The 18,115-nt window shown below is 36.5% G+C and overlaps 1 protein-coding gene and 1 long non-coding RNA gene across 2 annotated transcripts in view; both read right to left on the bottom strand.

The window, feature by feature from the left end:
- Nucleotides 1-1,345: 1,345 nt before the first annotated feature.
- On the bottom strand, nt 1,346-13,853 carry LOC145675835 (uncharacterized). The gene is made up of 2 exons (XR_014129223.1): nt 13,726-13,853; nt 1,346-3,348 (listed from the first exon to the last, which is right to left on the bottom strand). It is a non-coding gene; the product is annotated as an uncharacterized LOC145675835 (long non-coding RNA).
- The window catches only part of LOC145675834 (uncharacterized), a 37,044-nt gene continuing 32,654 nt past the window's right edge, over nt 13,726-18,115 (bottom strand). The window contains exon 2 of the mRNA XM_081746575.1: nt 13,726-15,492. Coding sequence (XP_081602701.1) covers nt 14,412-15,492 — 1,081 coding nt within the window. The 3' untranslated portion in view covers nt 13,726-14,411. The remainder of the gene's footprint in view (nt 15,493-18,115) is intronic.

Raw genomic sequence — 18,115 nt, forward strand, 5'->3', positions numbered from 1 at the left:
ATAGGCTTTTGGCTAAAAACAGTGTCTTTTAGATTTTATTTGTGGAGGGTTTTCTTCGCCGACATGATTTTCATTTTTTGTTAGTGTATTACTATACATTTGATCAAACAATACGTACAGGTATTTATGAAGCTAGAGGGATGGGGAATTACACCCTCCTGTCCTGCCCAAAATACCCCCCTGGAACATTTGCTTGAAGTTATTGAAATGAACTGAAATGAACCATTGAATAATACTCATTTCTGTAAGTAGATACTTTAGAACTCTGTGCGTGCATTACCGACTTTAGGAAGCACACCACCTACTGCCGGTATTGCCAATTTCCATAGATTTCTTAGGGAGCATTTTACTAGCTTGCAGTCTTTAAAGAAGGGAAAGAATGAAACTAATGGTCTTTATGAAGCTCTGGGTACATTGAGTGACTTTTTATAAATTTAAGCTGTTACAAATATTTCAGAACAGACGAATGAAAAAGACTGTTTTAAAGTTTTAACGTTGTAAACTTGATTCCTGTTTCTTTTCAAGCTGAATGGAAAGAGTGAATTATGTCACAATCACTGCTTTAGACAAGGAGACATGGAGAGGGGGAGGAGTTGTATTGAATACTAGAAACATGTATTTCCAGCCAATCGATTGAAACAAGTATTTCTGGATGCGTAAGAAAACGGGGCAAGAGTTTGTTATTAATTTGGACTTAGAATTTTTGTAACAATTTCTATGCCGCGAGCTGTACATTGACTCTTTACATATTTCCTTTTTGATGCACACTTTGCTCATATTGGCTTGTAACATTCAATCTGAATACTGCTCTTTGTATTTGAATGGGGAACCATTTTCAGCGGCCATTTTGAAACAGGCTTGCCCGAGAACAAAATAAGCTTTGTACTAAGCTGTTTGGTTTTTCACCATCTATCAAAGAAGATATCACTCGATCTTTAGTCCCATTTGAAATTTTCAAGTTGGTCCCGGGGCCCCATGATTGGATCAATAAGGACACCGCAACAATACCATTCCGCGTTGACTATGGCTTTTTCTTTTTTCCTTTTTTGTTTCATCTGTTTCTAGTCAGATGTTTCAGATTTATAAGTACTGGTAATTTTATTTGACACGAGACCATTTTTCGGTTCATCTTCAAAACGGTGACCCATACCAAAAAAAATGTTTCTTACAAAAATTGTTCAATTTTATAAGCTCTTTCGAACGAGGTATCACTCGAGTTATGTTCCTATTTGAACATTTCACGTACATACTCCTCCCACAAAATGGGGGAATCTCGTGCTTGACTCATTTCTTAGGCCCCTTTGTATTGTACATTGACTCCTAATATTTTTCTTGATGTGTAGTTCGCGAGATATTGGCTTGCAACACTTATTTAAATATATAAATAAACTAGAAACTATAGTTATATATATATATATATATATATATATATATATATATATATATATATATATATATATACAGTGAATCAAAAGTCTGGACACGGTGGAATAACTCGAAAACTTAACTTTGGATCGAAAAACCAAAAAAACACATGTTTAGTATTATTAAAAGAACTATGTGATGAAACCAAACTCGACCCTACAGTTCCTACATAATACACTACACACTTTTTGATGTGAAATTTAAGAAATATAATATTACTGTTTTCAACATTCCCATTAATGTTTTCCCGTCCTATTTCGCAGAATTACTAAAGGATATATATACACAGTGTTCTCTAGAGAAAATACTGTCTTCGATTGAGGACTCTGAATTTGTAGCAACCTTCCTATTAGTTGTTGTAAATGAATTCTAATACCGACATCTCTTTCCCTTTAGCTTTGCAAAGCCTTCTTGTTTGGTTTCAACTTTTCTGCAGTTGCTGTTAGTATTCTTGTTTGACCACTACTCTTTTTCCCACGGTTGGTTTTATTAAGGGGGTAGGCAGCCTTCGGATAAGGACGGATATTCTGAGTGGTTACTAACGTAGTGGAAGATATTGCTCCAAAATATAACAAATGTAGTTTCTTGGATAGCTAATGTAAGCGAGCTTTAAGGCAGAAGCTCTGATGAACCATGATCCATACCCTCAGATGTGCCAGCAACATTCCGTGCCGTAAGGTTGTCTATAATTTTCGTTGGTGAGACGGTGCGTTTCTGTTCAACGAGGAATTTGGACGGTCATTTACTGAAGATATCAGGTATTAGTCTTCTGTAAAAGGAACACTGTTGAAAGGGTATTTTACAGCCTTTTTAAATTCAGATACGATATTCTATTGTGTCGTAGCACAGGGGTATACCGGTCCTATAAACTCATCAATAGAACGAGGAGAAATAGTTTTTTGTTGAATTGTTAATCAGCCAGTCATTGTACACCCGATTGTAATGGGTCTTCAGAGGTCCACAAACCGAAACTTCCAACAGTTGCATTTTGTGATCTCAATTAGGAGAAAATGTTCATAACACGCCATTTTGGTAAGCGTTCTCTACTTCAATGATATTTACGTGATTTTGTGGTGTTAGAGGAGCAATATGACTGGATTTTCTTTCGAATATTTTGAAATTTGGTTAATGTGTTCTAAACAAACACCAAATATCTCAGCAATCATCCATCCAGTGATCCTTGCTAATGTCAAGCTATGAGGTGGTATTTTCTTCAGGAAGAAATCCTTGTACCCTACTCTCGAATGTAGAAAAACTCGAGGAATGCTATTCCAAACTGCATTGAAAGTACATTGGACTGTCACTTGTTTAGCACGTTCCACTCAAGTTACCTGTCCGACTTGTTTCTGTCCTCGCGAAGCTATCACACGTGGCGTTGTGTGTACGGTACTAAATCCAGTTTGATCACAGTTAAAAGTACACTTCAAAGCGAAGTTACATTTCTCATATGCTAACTTCAAATTGTTCAAAAAGTCTGCTTATTGAAGCTGGTACTTCTTGATAAACTTTTGATTCCAGAGATCGCAGTGATAACTAAGGGGGATGCTCCATAAAGCCATTAAGCCAGCCATATCCCGCACTTTTGTGCACAGTTTAAGATTCCGGTATATTCTTCTTCAAGGCATTTTCGTATGCGTGAGTCAAAGTTCGTCCGCGCCTCGTTCTAAGCACATAGTTCATCTTACTTGCACTAAGGAGAGTTTCCCACAAAAAGATTTTCTTGAAATATTACAGCATCTATTTGAGTCTTCCTTGCACTTTTTAATATGTCTAGCAAAGGGTGATTTCGATATGTTGTGTTCTCTTGCTACCTCTCGTATACTCTTCTTTTTCTCTATTACTTTCTTTACGGCTTGCAGAATATCACTCTTTGTTGTTTGTATGTAGTCTAGGTTTATCTTCTTCCACTTGCGTGGCATTTTTCTGAAACAGATGTGAAAAATACTAAATAAATATAGCGTTATCCAAGCGGAAACATAGGAGTTATAATAAAGCTACCTAATGTTTTCACACTTGTGAGTAGAAAGGAGTGGGACAGTGTCCCAATCCTCCTCAATTAATCATGCCATAATCCTCCCTGTATACCCACTTTTACTACTGTCACTATAAAGCCACGAACTCTGGTATTAGAATGATACAAAAATGTTCTAAATATACTTTCAATACCTAACTTTCCACTCTTATATTAAATTCTCTACTACCTCTTCATATTTTATAATATACATCTCACATAATAGTTATCAGCGGTGAAGGAAAATTAGTCTTTGCTTCTAAAAATTGTGCACGTTCAGAACCTGGTAGCGATGGTCTGTTTAAATGTTGCCACCAGATCTGCTAGCAATCACTATGGCTTAACCCAAATCACCAGAGAGATATATCACTCTCCCACTTCTCCAACTTTCCCAAACCTCACACTTTTCCCATATATTTTTGTTGGCTCCCTGATACGGAATTTTATAAAAATTTCATTATCTGAAAGTGCCAACGGAGTATATATTTGAGCAAAATTTTACTTTCGGTTTCACAGCGACTTCAGTCTTGTGATAAAAGCATAAAACAAAGAACTCTATGTTGCTTCAAGAAACAAATTACCTATAAAACACCATTTAGAAATAACATCATAAGTGAAATTATAACGTAAAGGTATGGCCCATGTTTGTTTTAGCTAACCACCCGCTCGAGGTTTATGCCCTCAACGGGGGAAAGAGAAGTCAAGGGTATAGCGAGAAAGGAGTTAGACATGGTCTAAGGGATTTTCAACATTTTGTAATAACTTTATATCATAAATAACTTAAGTAAATAGAACATTACGGTCTTTACAATCGTAATCATAATGAGGGTGGAGAAAGGAAATTGTACAATGAATTATAGACATCATGATGAAAGTATTTGGATTTACATTTCATCATATTGCGTTGATGTGTGGAATATCTATGAGATGAGGTGCATTCGGACGAGACAAACTATAAGATATTGTAAAATGACGGATATAGGTTTTCTTCTCCCTTGGGAGCTGCTTGAAGCTTTAATCAAAGGAAATGGGACACTCTCGTAGTGACAAAAAATTATTGTGTAGAATATGATTGAATGATATTATGCGGAGGGGGATAGAGAAGAAACTTTCTGATGAGCGGAAGATCTTGATGATTCGGTGGTAAGGAATAATGATACATTGTAAAGAAGAGGAAGAGGTAGAATGACATGCTGTGAACGATATAAAAATGGATATGGGCGTTGATGGAATCGGAGAGGAGTGGATGATGAGGACTAAGCATTCCGGACGTATTTGAGGGAAAGTTTTTCTACATTTAACTAAATGTATGGAAAAGTCACGCGAGCATAGAGCTCTGAAGCAGAGCTCGGGAGTTTGATGTGCTATAGAATTCTGAGTGTGTGATCTTCGAGAACCTTAAGTTTTTGATTAAAGTTGGTAGCTGCCAAAACCTAACGGTATGGCCGTAACTAAGCACAGGTCGAAGGATGACTATATAAGTGCTTAAGAGTAGCTTTGCAGAAATACTCCAGGTTGTGCCAGTAAGTCGTTTTATTCGATTGAGTCGGTTATATGCCTTTTTGTTGATATCCTGGATATAAGTCTTCCATCTGAGGTATCTATCTATGGTGAGTCTTAAGTATTAACGGTTTTGGAGATTCTAAGACGGTTGTCGTTAAGAGTGATGGAAGTAAGTGTGAATTATTGTGAAATCTGGAGAGTTTCTTAGGAGGCAGACATACTGTAGTTTGGGTTTCAGCAGCATTGGATTTCAGTCGCCGTTTATTGCACTACAGAACAAAAGTGTGTATTATTGGTTGTAAGGCGTTGTTTACTTAGTGAATAATACGGCAAATTGCAAGAAAAGATGTATCATATGCGTATGGAAATAACTGAATATTTTGTGGGGGAAGAGGCATGTCAACAAAAAAGTAGATATAAAGTAGATATAAAAACGGTGAAAGTAAAGAGCCTTAGATATGCCTGAGTGCATAAATATGGTTTGATATGACTGTTGATTAATGTATTTGTAAATACGGTCGCCAAACAAGAAATTGTAAATAAAACGGATATATGCAATAAGAAGGCGAAAATGGAGCAGTTTTGAAAGCAAACACTAACGCTACACGTCAATAAATGCCTTCTCTAAATTAAAGAGTACCAGACAGGATGGCTTGGTGGTATTATATTGCTTATGGATGCAGTTGAGGAGACGCAGAAGCTGACCGTTGATACTAATTTGTGGGCGGGAACCTTCTTGATGGTGTGGTAAAGGTGGTAATGAGAAAGATGAACATGAAGTCATTTGACGATATTTTTTCCTAGGATTTTGGTGAAGATTCGGTTGAGCTGTATCTTGATTTTAAAAAACAAAGAGAAATTTGGATGATTTCTAAGATTGAGCAGTATTGATGAACTTCGTCTTACATGTCGATAGTAGTGATGGGTAAAACGATTCATTTCGGAGAATCGATTCATTTACTTTGATTCACTAAAATGATTCGATCATTTAATTTGTTCATATGAATTGGTCGTCCACGCATTTCTTTTGCGCAAGTGAATTGGTTGGGAATGATTCGCTAATTGAATCAGTTAGGTTTCCGCGCATCTCTTTTGCGCAACGAGTTATTAGATCATATGAATTGAGTGGGAATTATTCGATCATATGAATCGGTTGGGCTACTGCACTACTTTTATGCGCAACTTAATGAATTCCTTGTGAGGAAGTAGGACCTCGTGTATCATCTTTGCCATATGACACGGCCAGCATTGCATTGGGGTGAGTGGAGTGGCTCGGGAACTCTTAAGTTACAGTGCAATTATAAAGTTTCAATAATATGTTGATGCTTGTTGCCATTGTTGTTATTTTTGCATCCTGCTTTCATATTAAAGCTTGAGAAAAACACTAAAACTGTTGCAATCTCCACGTTTTTTTCTGCCAACTTCAGTTTTTCGAGGTAATATTTTGTTGAAATATACTCCGTAAGATTTTCACGGGATATGAGCAGTTATTACAATTTATTTTCAACTTCTTATTGTCGTACATATTAATATGGGGAAAAATATAGAGCTCTGTATAGGCGACATTCATGCTTTTGGTTTTAAATACAGAAAGCATTATACAATGAGTCTGTAGTGTTATATTCATTTTAGTAGGTATTATTTGCCCAGGTCATGTAAACTTTGTAAAGTACACATCACGTTAATGGATTTCTTTTGTTGTAAGTTAGAGTTACACCTTGTAGGGTAAAGGAGATGCGGATGATTAATTAAAGTAAATTGTTATCTCGCAGTCCATTCTATTCTACCCTAGGCGTCACCGTGGCTCACTGATAAAACTCTTGCCTCGTTTGCGCGGGGTCCCTGATTTGATCCACTGCTAAGTAAGTTTGTGGTGTAGATCATCATGTCCATGGGTTTTATGGGGTAAACCCACTCCCCTTTCCTTCCATACTCTCATTCCAACTATTCTCTCATCGTCATTTACTTGCCTTAATCATTCGTTTTCCTTAGTCTAATGGACATAAACATGGAACGTTAAACTGGAAGATTTCTATTTTATTCTATTTTATTCTAAAATATGTTCTATTTTATTCTTGACTGGAAAAGATACTGATCTTCGAGATAAAGAAAAAGAGGGAGTTGACACATGAACATATATTTAATACTATTGTGATAATTTTAAAAGATTTCGCTCGGGGAGACTATGAATAAACGCAAAATGAAATGAAATTTTAAAGTTGTACGTTCCTTGATTACCATCGTGTAGTCTAAATGAAACAATAATGATGAGAATCAATGAAATGGTGAAATGAAGAAAGTGAGAGAAAACTAGAGAACCCCGAGAAAATCCACACATATGGTGTTTGTCCACCATAAATCCCACTTGGCGCAAATAGAAAAAAAGGGACCCCATCCACCAGAAGTGAACGCTTTACCACTGAGCCACTACATCTTCAATAAGCAAAAGATGAACCTATAATTGCGAAAATACTGGTAATCCCAATTGAATCCAATCTGAGAAATGCTCCGGGAGAAATTTCTTGGCCTGGCGGATTTTCTCCCCGGCCACCCCTGTTATCATCAATGTTTGTCTACATTTCTAAGAGAAAACCGTTAGTTAGTTAAATTTCAGTTGATTTTCAGTTTAACGTCCAGTTCAGCAGCGAGGCTATATGAGGCGTGGACCTACTGATTAATATGAAACCTGAACTACGTGAGCTTCCGCCGGGAATCTATCCCGGGTCTCCAACATCTTGTTTACATGGAAGCTCAGAAAACTATTTTTGTCTTCATGTATGTTTCAATAGAAGTAAAGGGAAAAGTAGGTACCACTAAGCTTCGTTCCATGTGCACAAGTGTTTTTACTGTAATATGCAATACACTATCTTCCCAGAAAAAATCTTTATTAGGGATGCGTTCGAGTCGAGTCGAGACAGAATTTTTCTGACAAAATTTTAGTCGAAACACAGCTCTTCCAATAGAAAAATATATATTTTTCGAGTCGAGACATCACTTTTACAGCACATTTTCGAGTCGAGACAGTTTCAAATCTTGTCTCGTGCGCATTCCTCATCTTTATTCGTCTCTCTTCATATACATTTTTAAAATCAATTATGTACAGTGCGAATAATTACAGTGCACTTTTTGAGTAAGTACTGTATTTACATTGAATACAATATAGTACTTTGAGTTGATTATAAAATATTAAAATTGACCTTTTGGCTACTGCAGTTGAAAGTGATGAAAATAATGTTATCCAATGCACGTACAGTATCTTAATAAAATGGATAAATGCTCATCAAGAGTATGTTGAAATTAACTACGAAATCGTATTACATCTAATTGAGTAACACTGCCAGTACTTCACGACAAGACGCAAGCAACAAGAAAGTTTATTCTGAAAGTAATCTAACAACGCGGCTTCCTTTCTTCCTAGGAAACAACCCTACCACGCGGAAAGAAAAAATCGCACGCATCTACAAAAGCAGGAAGAAAAGACGCGCGTTTGGTTTTCTTTTTTTTTACACTCCCCGTGAACTAGAAGCGCATTTGCAGAAGCAACCTCACCAATTGTCTCACACAAGCTGGCAGTTTGTGATTCTTAATTCATGTCGATCACGGAAAGCAATTCAGTGAGAAGTACAAATGATTCATTAGAAGAATCGATTCATTTGTGAAAAGAATCATAATCCATTTGATTCACGCCATGATTCGTTCATAATGATCGAATTGTTCATGATCGACACAACACTAGTCGATAGATGTAATTGATTATAACATTTATGATAGACGACATTAGTGATTTGCGTAGTAGACATGAAGGTAGTGAGTGCTTTGTGAGTAGATATGTTGGTTGAAGATGAATATGTGGTGAATTGAAGTTGAAATGGTCTATAGGATGATAATTAAAATGCTAAGTGAATGATAGAGGTGTGAAAATCTCCTATAATTAGGAAGCAAATGTTTTAGCTTCTTCTTGGTCTCTGTGCAATTCCTGATCGTGATGTATAAGAGGATGAAAGGTTTGGGCAAATTTACCAGCTAATGCGTTGAAACGCATCTAATATTGCGAAGGTTGTGATATGGCAGAAATTGTGTTTGAAATTTTAATCCATTGTCGTAATTTATATACTTAAAGATAATTAAACACTGTTCGGTGGAGGGCTCTATGATGCTAAAGAGCTTCGTGGTTGCCAGTGCAAACATATTCTGTATAGATTTGACGTGAGTGTTTAACTAGACGAAAGTAGCGCGGAGGAATTTTAGGATGATGAGGTGATATACATGCGGTTTGAGAGATGAACTTCTCAATTGCGAGTTAAATGATTGGTGGTAAAGAATAGAGTGGATTAACCCTTAGAAAACCAAGCCTACAATGTTAGGTAAAGTGGGTTATTTTGACAATTCCTGCTTCTTGTAAAAAATTTATATATCAAGTTTCATTCAGAGAGTTAAAATTTCTAACGTACAATAAAAAGGGCAATGTACCTGATCGTTCTTTACAGTACATTTTTTACGCTGTATAGACTGTCAGTGGCGTCTCGTGATTCTTTCAAACAATTCTTGAATTATAGTACGGTAACATTAGAAATTTATACATAGAAATACGCTAGGAATACATTATGAATAAATTCCTAATAATGTCTTTGTTAGGAACAGATTCTGTCACAGATTGTATTATGATTACACCTGAAAGTCCTTGCAGAGCAGTTTGCTGGTACTGTGCTCTTTGGAAGCAAGCGTGTGACAGATTACATACTTTTGAGGAGTAAAGAATCACGTGTTTTGCGGAATGGTTAACGCAGGAATACCTAAAATATTAGCCCACTACCTCTCTTTGATATTGTAGCATTTCTTTATAAAACATCATCTGGGCCAAATTGACCCAGTCTTGGTATTGGAAGGGTTAAATACATTTTCAGTAAAAGGAGGATAGGTCGCTGACATTGTATGAGTTTAGTAAGTTTAGTAGCGATCTACATTCCAGAGGATCTAGAATGTAGATGAAAATACTGTGGGCGAGAGATCATGTGATCACTATGTCAGGAGTAGTGTTAGATCAGGAACGGATTGATTTTGGTAATGGGTGAATGAAGCCTGTAGTGGAGGCAGTGATAAAATGGTTAAAAGCAATTTCTCTCGGTCTTAGCGGCTATAGATGTATAAACACAGTAAGTATAAACACAGTAAGAGCAGATATTTTCCCAAAAGCGCTGTAAGTGAATTTGCCTAAGTCACGCTAAATGATGTGTGGAGACTGCTGCATAATTGAAACGTGAATTTCCCTTTGTGTAATATACTGCTATTAGGTGAAATCCTGGTTTAATTCCTTCTAGTTAAAAAATATTTTATTTTGAGTGCCGGTATTTAAACAATAAGATAGTCACATAGTTATCGGACTTAATTTTAACAAGAGAGATATTTCTTCAATAAAAACGTACAATTTCGCTTAAAGCGTATCCACTGTCTGGTGTTTGTATCTAATATTGTAAATATAATACAAATTTAAAATCCAAGTTCACATCTTATCAGACAAAAATGTTCCTGGGTCCAGGAGGCAAAATGTTACCATTCATGAAAATTTTAATCACCTTACCAGTATACGGTTAAGAACGATGAATCTCGTGAGGGTAAAGTGTACTGACAGAGCGTAATCCTTAGGGACAAGGGGTATGCTGATAGCGATTTGGTGTGGGGTCTAAAGTGAGGTACTATATATTGCATGAATAAAGGGTGCTGAGTTTGGAAGCGTTTTTTGATATAGGTGAGATTTACTTTTTCGATATAGTACTGTAATATGGGCAAGTTATGCATTGGTATAGCTCCAGAGTGGGACAAGTAATCGGACAAGGAAAGCTATGTGGAAAACTTTTGGTTAGAGGGTCAACAGTCTTTGATAGATTTTGGATAATGCGGCTATCCACACTGTAAATCTGAATGTTAAGTTTGGCAGTAAGAAATATTTGTATGTACTTAGGATCGTCTATGCTTAAAGTTCAAAAAGACGGCATCAAACCGCAGAAAAGTTAAAGTTCGTGCTACTGCTTCGGGAAAAATATTTGTGCTATCTCTGTGCTTTATCACTTCCATTATGAACCCGGTAGTAAGGATACGGCTAGAGTCTGCGTTTTACAGTTGGAGATGCAGTGAAATATCGTTATCATTTATTGGTAGAGAACACTCAATTAAAATAATTTACAATGTTCAACTCAGATGGCAAGAAAAGAGTGAGAGTGACTTGGACAACGTGATCCCACGCTAGGGAAGTGTCCCAAATCAGATGCTTTATATTCTGCATTTAATGTGGTGATTTAAGGGGAGTGAACAAAAAACCACCTTTAAACTATACTACCAAAATGTAAAAAGCATTACAAACAATTTTAAAGACTATGACGTAAATATGGCTGTTTAGTGGTGAGCAGAACATGTCTGAAAATATCGATAAAGAACAGTGGAATGTCGTTTCTCAACCAATTCTCTACATAGAAAAACGACCGCAAGACCATAGAGGCGGATTGATTGTAGTATTAAAATTAAAGGGGTAGCAGGGCACAGAATGTTCTCGTACGTGAGTGTGAAACTATTTGAACAGAGGTAAGTCTGTCCAAAAACAATCTTCGTCGGGTGTTTCTGCAGACCATATAGGAAAAGTGCTCAAAGTTTACTTGAAAGATGCCACGAATCATTTCCAGATGTTGTCAGAAGGTGACAAAGTTGCTCATTTTGGTGACTATAACTTGGGCTTAGATATGGATCTACAGTAAACATGGGATAACATCATTTTGTCGACTATTCTACTCAAGCACTCAATTTGAGATAGTACAATTTTCATAGCACGCGTAAAAATAACAGCTTAGATTATTACATCTCTATTCCTCGAACAGAATGCGTCATCTTATATAAACTCTCCCCCCGTGTGAGATTTTTGTCCTTTGTGGATTATCATTTATTTTTCAATATGTAAAACTTGAGTAAATGCCTTGCTACGCTCTTTGCATCTCTTTGGTGTTTGACTTGTGTTCAACAACATTGCAAGGTATGAGCGTAGACTATATCGTCTTTCGCACCTCTTACGTGTGAGGTTTTGGTCCTGTGTTGGATCAGCACGTATGAACGTGAATAAATTCCACTCCGGGATTTTTGTAAGTGTGAGATTTTTCTTCTGTGTGGATTGGCATGTGTGTAGCCAATTTCGAACGTCGATTAAATGGCTTACCACACACTTGGCATGTGTGATGTTTTACTCCTGTGTGGATTAACATGTGTGCAGCCAAACTTCAACGTATATTAAATGATACCACACTCTTGGCATATGCGATGTTTTTCTCCTGTGTGGATTAAGATGCTTCAGACAAATTTAACGCAGAAAAAATCCCATACCATGTAACTGTACCAAATTTTTGGTTAATAAATTTTTCGTATAAACGCAAATTCTGCATTAGTGCATTATATGACGTTTAGGGATGCGCACGAGACAAGATTTGAGACTGTCTCGACTCGAAAATATGCTGTAAAAGTGATGTCTCGACTCGAAAAATATATATTTTTCTATTGGAAGAGCTGTGCCTCGACTCGAATTTTGTCAGGAAAATTCTGTCTCGACTCGACTCGAACGCATCCCTAGTGACGTTCATCTGAATTTGTACAATTTGTCTGTTATATGTTTCTCATTGATTGTGCTGACACCTGGTGGTGCTAAAAGACAGTGTAGAAGAAAAGGAAAATAAAAGAAGAGAGACGCATTAGTCGGTTTTCGATGTAAGTGTGTGTGTGCAAACGATGACTCGACAAAAATTCTAAAACAAAGTCAAGTCTAGACCCTAATGTACTTTGAAAATATCTAGATATTATTATACTTTTAAAAGAAACATCAATATTCGCAAAACTGTGTAAACTATCAGTAAAAATAGTGTTGCTGATATGGATGTTTTAATGGTTTTTACGTAAGTCGTTGTCAAAATAAATCAGCCCCAAATAATATTTTATAACGACAGGGGGACGTGATCGAGATTACGTGTGAAACAAAAGACTTCGCAAGGTGCACTTGAAGGTAATGGACTCCTGATTACCGACTAATGAGAAAAATGTCAGAATGTCATTTTCTCGAACAGTAGCTGCAACATAATGCTGTCATCACGTCACCCAAGAAAGACAGTTTCGTAAACTCTTAAAATTGGAAGAAAGAACGATTTCTACAAGAAGATTATTTCGGATTCATAGTGTATATACTTAAAATGTGATCACAAAAGCAGGCGCGCCATGACGAACTAAAACTATTCTTGTGAATAATTTTAAAGCGTATCTACGAATTGCTACGTAATTGGGGCAACATATCAAAAATACTCAATATGTTACAGGTATGTTTAACTATTGAAAATAAACGGCACTCTAACGTTTAGTTTTGTTTGTTTTCTTTTCTAGATCGCATGACGAAGTAAGAACATGGTTGTTATGTTACTTGTGAGCTATCTATGAAAATGGGTGATGTTCTCATCTATTTTTCATAACACGCCTTAGGTCTTCGCCCAGGTGTACCCGTCCGAATCTGGACTATTACGGTGAGGTGTATCGCGCCTTCCTTAAACCATTGTCGTGGGGTCGAACTTTCTGAACCCACAAATAAAATAGTGCAAAGCTATATTATTTGAGGACGAAGAGTAGAGAGTTTTCCGCGGTTGCCGGTTAAGGATGGGGCGTACCGGGCAGCGCCTTGCTGTACCGTAATAACCACACTATTAGCATGTGAGGTGTTTAAATCCTGTGTGGTTTAACATTTTTAGTCAAACGGCGATTAAGTGACTCACCTGGCACTTGGCATGTGCGATGTTTTTCTCATCTATGGATTAACATGTGTAGCCAAGCTTGAACGTAGATTAAATGCATAACCACACTCTTGGTATGTGCGAGATAACTCTCGTTTGTGGATTAACATGTGTGTAATCAAATTTGAACGACATTTATCTAAACCACACTCTTGGCATGTGAAAGGTTTTGCTTCGGTGTGGATAAACACATGTGTAGCAGAAATTGAACGTTTATTAAATACCTTTTCACACTTGCCAAGTCTGACATTTTTTTCCTTTGTGAATTATCATGTGTGTATCCAAATTTGAACGTTGATTAAATATGTACCAGACTGTTGGCATATGTGAGCTTTTTCTCTTGTGTATTAACATGTGTGTAGCCAGCGTTGAACTTCGATTAAACGTCAACCACAATCTTAGCATACGTGAGCTCATTCTCCTGTATGGATTAACATATGTGCAGCCAAACTTGGACGTCGATTGAATGCCTACCATAAACTTGGCATGTTTAATCTTTTTCTTTTGTATGGACTATCATATGTGTAACGGAATTTGAATGTAGTCTAAATCCTTTACCACACTCTTGGCACGTGTGTGTTTTTCTCGTGTGTGGATTAACATATCTGTAGTCAAATTTGAACTTTGTTTAAATGCTTTACCACACTCTTGGCATGTGTGAGATTTTTTTATTTATGGATTAACATGTGTTTAGCCAAAATTGAACGTTGATTAAATGCCCTACCACACTCTCGGCACGTGTGAGGATTTTCACTTGTGTGGATTATTATGTGTGTAGCCAAAGATGAACGTCGATTAAATGCCTTACCACACTCTTGGCACGTGTGGGGCTTTTCTCCTGTGTGAATAAACATGTGTGTAGCCAAATGTGAACGTTGATTAAATGCCTTGCCACACTCTTGGCACATGTGAGAACTTTTTCCTGTGTGGTTTAACATGTGTGTAGCCAAATGTGAACGCCGATTAAATGCCCTACCACACTCATGACATAAGTAATCTTTTTCTCCTGTGTGGATTAACATGTGTGTAGCCAAAGATGAACGTCGATTAAATGCCTTACCACACTCTTGGCACGTGTGGGGCTTTTCTCCTGTGTGAATAAACATGTGTGTAGCCAAATGTGAACGTTGATTAAATGCCTTACCACATTCTTGGCACGTGTGACGCTTTTCTCCTGTGTGGATTATCATGTGTGTGGCCAAATTAGGACGTTGATTAAATGTCTTACCACACTCTTGGCACGTGTGAGGCTTTTCTCCTGTGTGGATTAACATGTGTGTAACCAACCTTGAACGTCGATTGAATGCCTTACCACACTCTTGGCATGTGTGATGTTTTTCTCGTGTGTGGATTAACTTTTGTGTAACCAAATTTGAACGTCGATTAAATGTCTTACTACAATTTTGGCATGTGTGTAGTTCTCCTCCTGTATCAATTACCATGTGCGTAGCCAAACTTGAACATACTCTAAATTCCTTTCTACATACTTCACATATGTGAGATTTTTCATCTGTATGCACTAACTCACCAATTGACAAAGTTGAACTTTGACTAAAGCGTTTATCACTCTTTTGGTACGTATGACGCTTTTCACTTTCCTGTGTCACCATATTTCTTGTCGAACGTGATCGATGAAATCCTTTCCCAAACTGCGTCGAAGTATCAGATTCCTCATAAGAATGACAAATGGCTTCATTTAATGTAGTAAATGTATCCCTTTCCCCGTGGAAACCTAAGATGTTATCGCGCCTGTAAGAAATTCAACAAACAAGGAAATGTGAATGGAGATAATGATTAAGTACCAACAAAAAGTGTAATCATTCACTATATTAATGATAAATTTACGCTTAATTTGTTTTTTTACATTAAATATTGTTGAAAACTGAAATGAACTACCAGTGAAAAGTCACATTATCATTATTGTCTCAAAATAAGGGACTGTAGTTTGTTTCACTATATCATATTGAACTATCACTTATATCGTGGCGGTCATAAGTCTATGACCAGGTATTGTCGGCTGCCTTGACACAAATGCACAGTATGAGAATTAAATCTGTCTTATCTGTAGTTTCGTGTGGAGAAAAAACAAACTTGCGATCCAAAGGTTTAAGAACAACTCAACGTATTAATAGAAACTGTAGCGAAGATCAATCACTTATATCATCATAAGAGAAACACGAAAGGCGTTTTGAAACGAATTAAAAAATTACACACGACTTTCCAAGCTGAGGCAGAGAAACTTAAAGTAACAAGACTAAAGACGAGTCATTTAAAGCGTTGTGATCGTGGTTCAGTGGTATAGGCGCTTGACCAGTATTCTCGAGGTTCTTCGATAGAATACACGTCAAGCATTTTTTTTTGTTTTAGGAATTTTGATGGAGATAGATCGGCAAAAACACACGCTTCATTTCATTCAAATATTTGAATACTTGTTTGCTTCAACACCTGAACTATCAAATTTTCAGAAATAATATTAGTAACAATAACAATTATCTCGAAGAATATTTAAAAATTAAAAACTTATTATCGCTCAGGTCGTACCATTACAAGCAGAGACGTGATATTAGGCAAAAAAAAAAAAATCGGTTTTGTTTAATGTTGCCCATCAAAAGACGAATTTTTCATCTCGATTCTAAAACAAACCAAACAAAATCGGGATGAAACATTTTAATTTGAGACGGGACAAGGTTATCTCACACTATCGTCATGTTTTGGAGATGCGAATCGAGACGAGACGAACCTGTCGTAAACATTTTTCATCTTACCTCGATTCTCGAAATAGTGTATGCTACACTTTAAGCAACAATTGTTCTGTAGACTGAATCTTATATGTTACTTTGTTAGTTTGTATTTCAGAGCTCACTGAATTATGGTCTGTGTATATATCTTTGTAGCAAAGCTTTTATAATTACATTTGCAAACTTCACAAGTTAGTTTATTACAAGCTTTAGTGTTCAATTATACTCAGTACATTTTTTACGGATATTTTAGTGATAACGTACAGTAGAATATTATCTACACGAAATATTAGCGGAAATATTTCGTTTAAATTTGAGTAGCTGTAGAGGTGTCTCATGAAGGTACGGAACCCTTTTCCCGAAACCCCTTCGACATCTTCTGTCGCTTAGCCGGCATAACCATTACTTAAAAACAAAGTTTCTTACGGCTTTTGTGAGTTCAGAATCCCTACTTTCTACGCAAAATTTACCTTGAAACTTTCCATTATAACATTTAACTAGTTGTAGGGAAACTTTCCTTTATAACATTTAGCTAGTTGTAGGGAAACTTTACGTTATAACATGTGGCTAGTTGCAGGAACGTATCGAGAGGGTATGTGCTGTTGGTCGTGACACTTCTCTCCAATCCCGACTATTTTGTAACTTATGGCTTACGCTACGGGCGATTTTACAGGCTTTAATACAATGTGTCCTCATACGGAATTTGTTACGTATATTATTATTAATATTATTACTGAATATTTGAGGCCTCAATATTACGTCCTGCCGTAGCAAAGCTGGGATAAACGCAATAAACATGTGACAAATCTTTGGAAAAAGACGAAAATCAATGTGAAGGTTACGATTATATTTACAAGAATCTAACAACTACCAAAAACACACGATATCAACCACATGATGACCGTTTTCCGGACTAAATTATAGTAATCTTCGTACAACTGCTTTTACAATATCATTAGTTATACAGCCCTAATAGCATGTTGGTTTGCAGCAAGTCTTTCATTATATTTGATTTTAACTTGCTAGACTTTTCGTGCACTGTACACCTGCTGCAGGCTTTTTGAAAGAGTTACCCGCAAATGTCGTAATTTGATTTTCACTTGCTAGATTTTACTTGCCTCGGAGGCTTGTTGGAACTTTGTAGCAAGTGTATCAGTTCTAGTTTCTACCAATAGGTGGCACAAAAGTCTAATCTTAAAAATCTCCCCGCCAGGTCGCCATTTGTACAGGTGCTAAGTGTAGGCATATAAGATAATTAGGAGAAGAAGTGGATAATTAGGATAATTACGTAAGTATCCAGATATAGAGATAATTTATATTTTAAACGTGTATTGTTTGAATAAATTGTTGAGAAAAATATACTGAGTGTATGTTCGTATACAGTAAATATTCGGTTTGCAAATAGCATACAAAATTAATCAGTTTCTACAGCAGAATATGTCTTTATATGCGTAAACACACACACACATATCTTAATTATCTGATATGATCCGTAATTCCTACTAAAAAAAAAAAGATCAAAATAACTTATCACTGGTCAATCTCTATCATTACTCGATGTTACTATATATTGATTAATAAAACCAATGTAAAAATATGTTTTATAACATTGTTTACAATGTGACTTATGTATT

The sequence above is a fragment of the Thermobia domestica genome, chromosome 18 (assembly GCF_964235325.1).
Source record: "Thermobia domestica chromosome 18, izTheDome1.hap1.1, whole genome shotgun sequence".
Lineage (NCBI taxonomy): Eukaryota > Metazoa > Arthropoda > Insecta > Zygentoma > Lepismatidae > Thermobia > Thermobia domestica.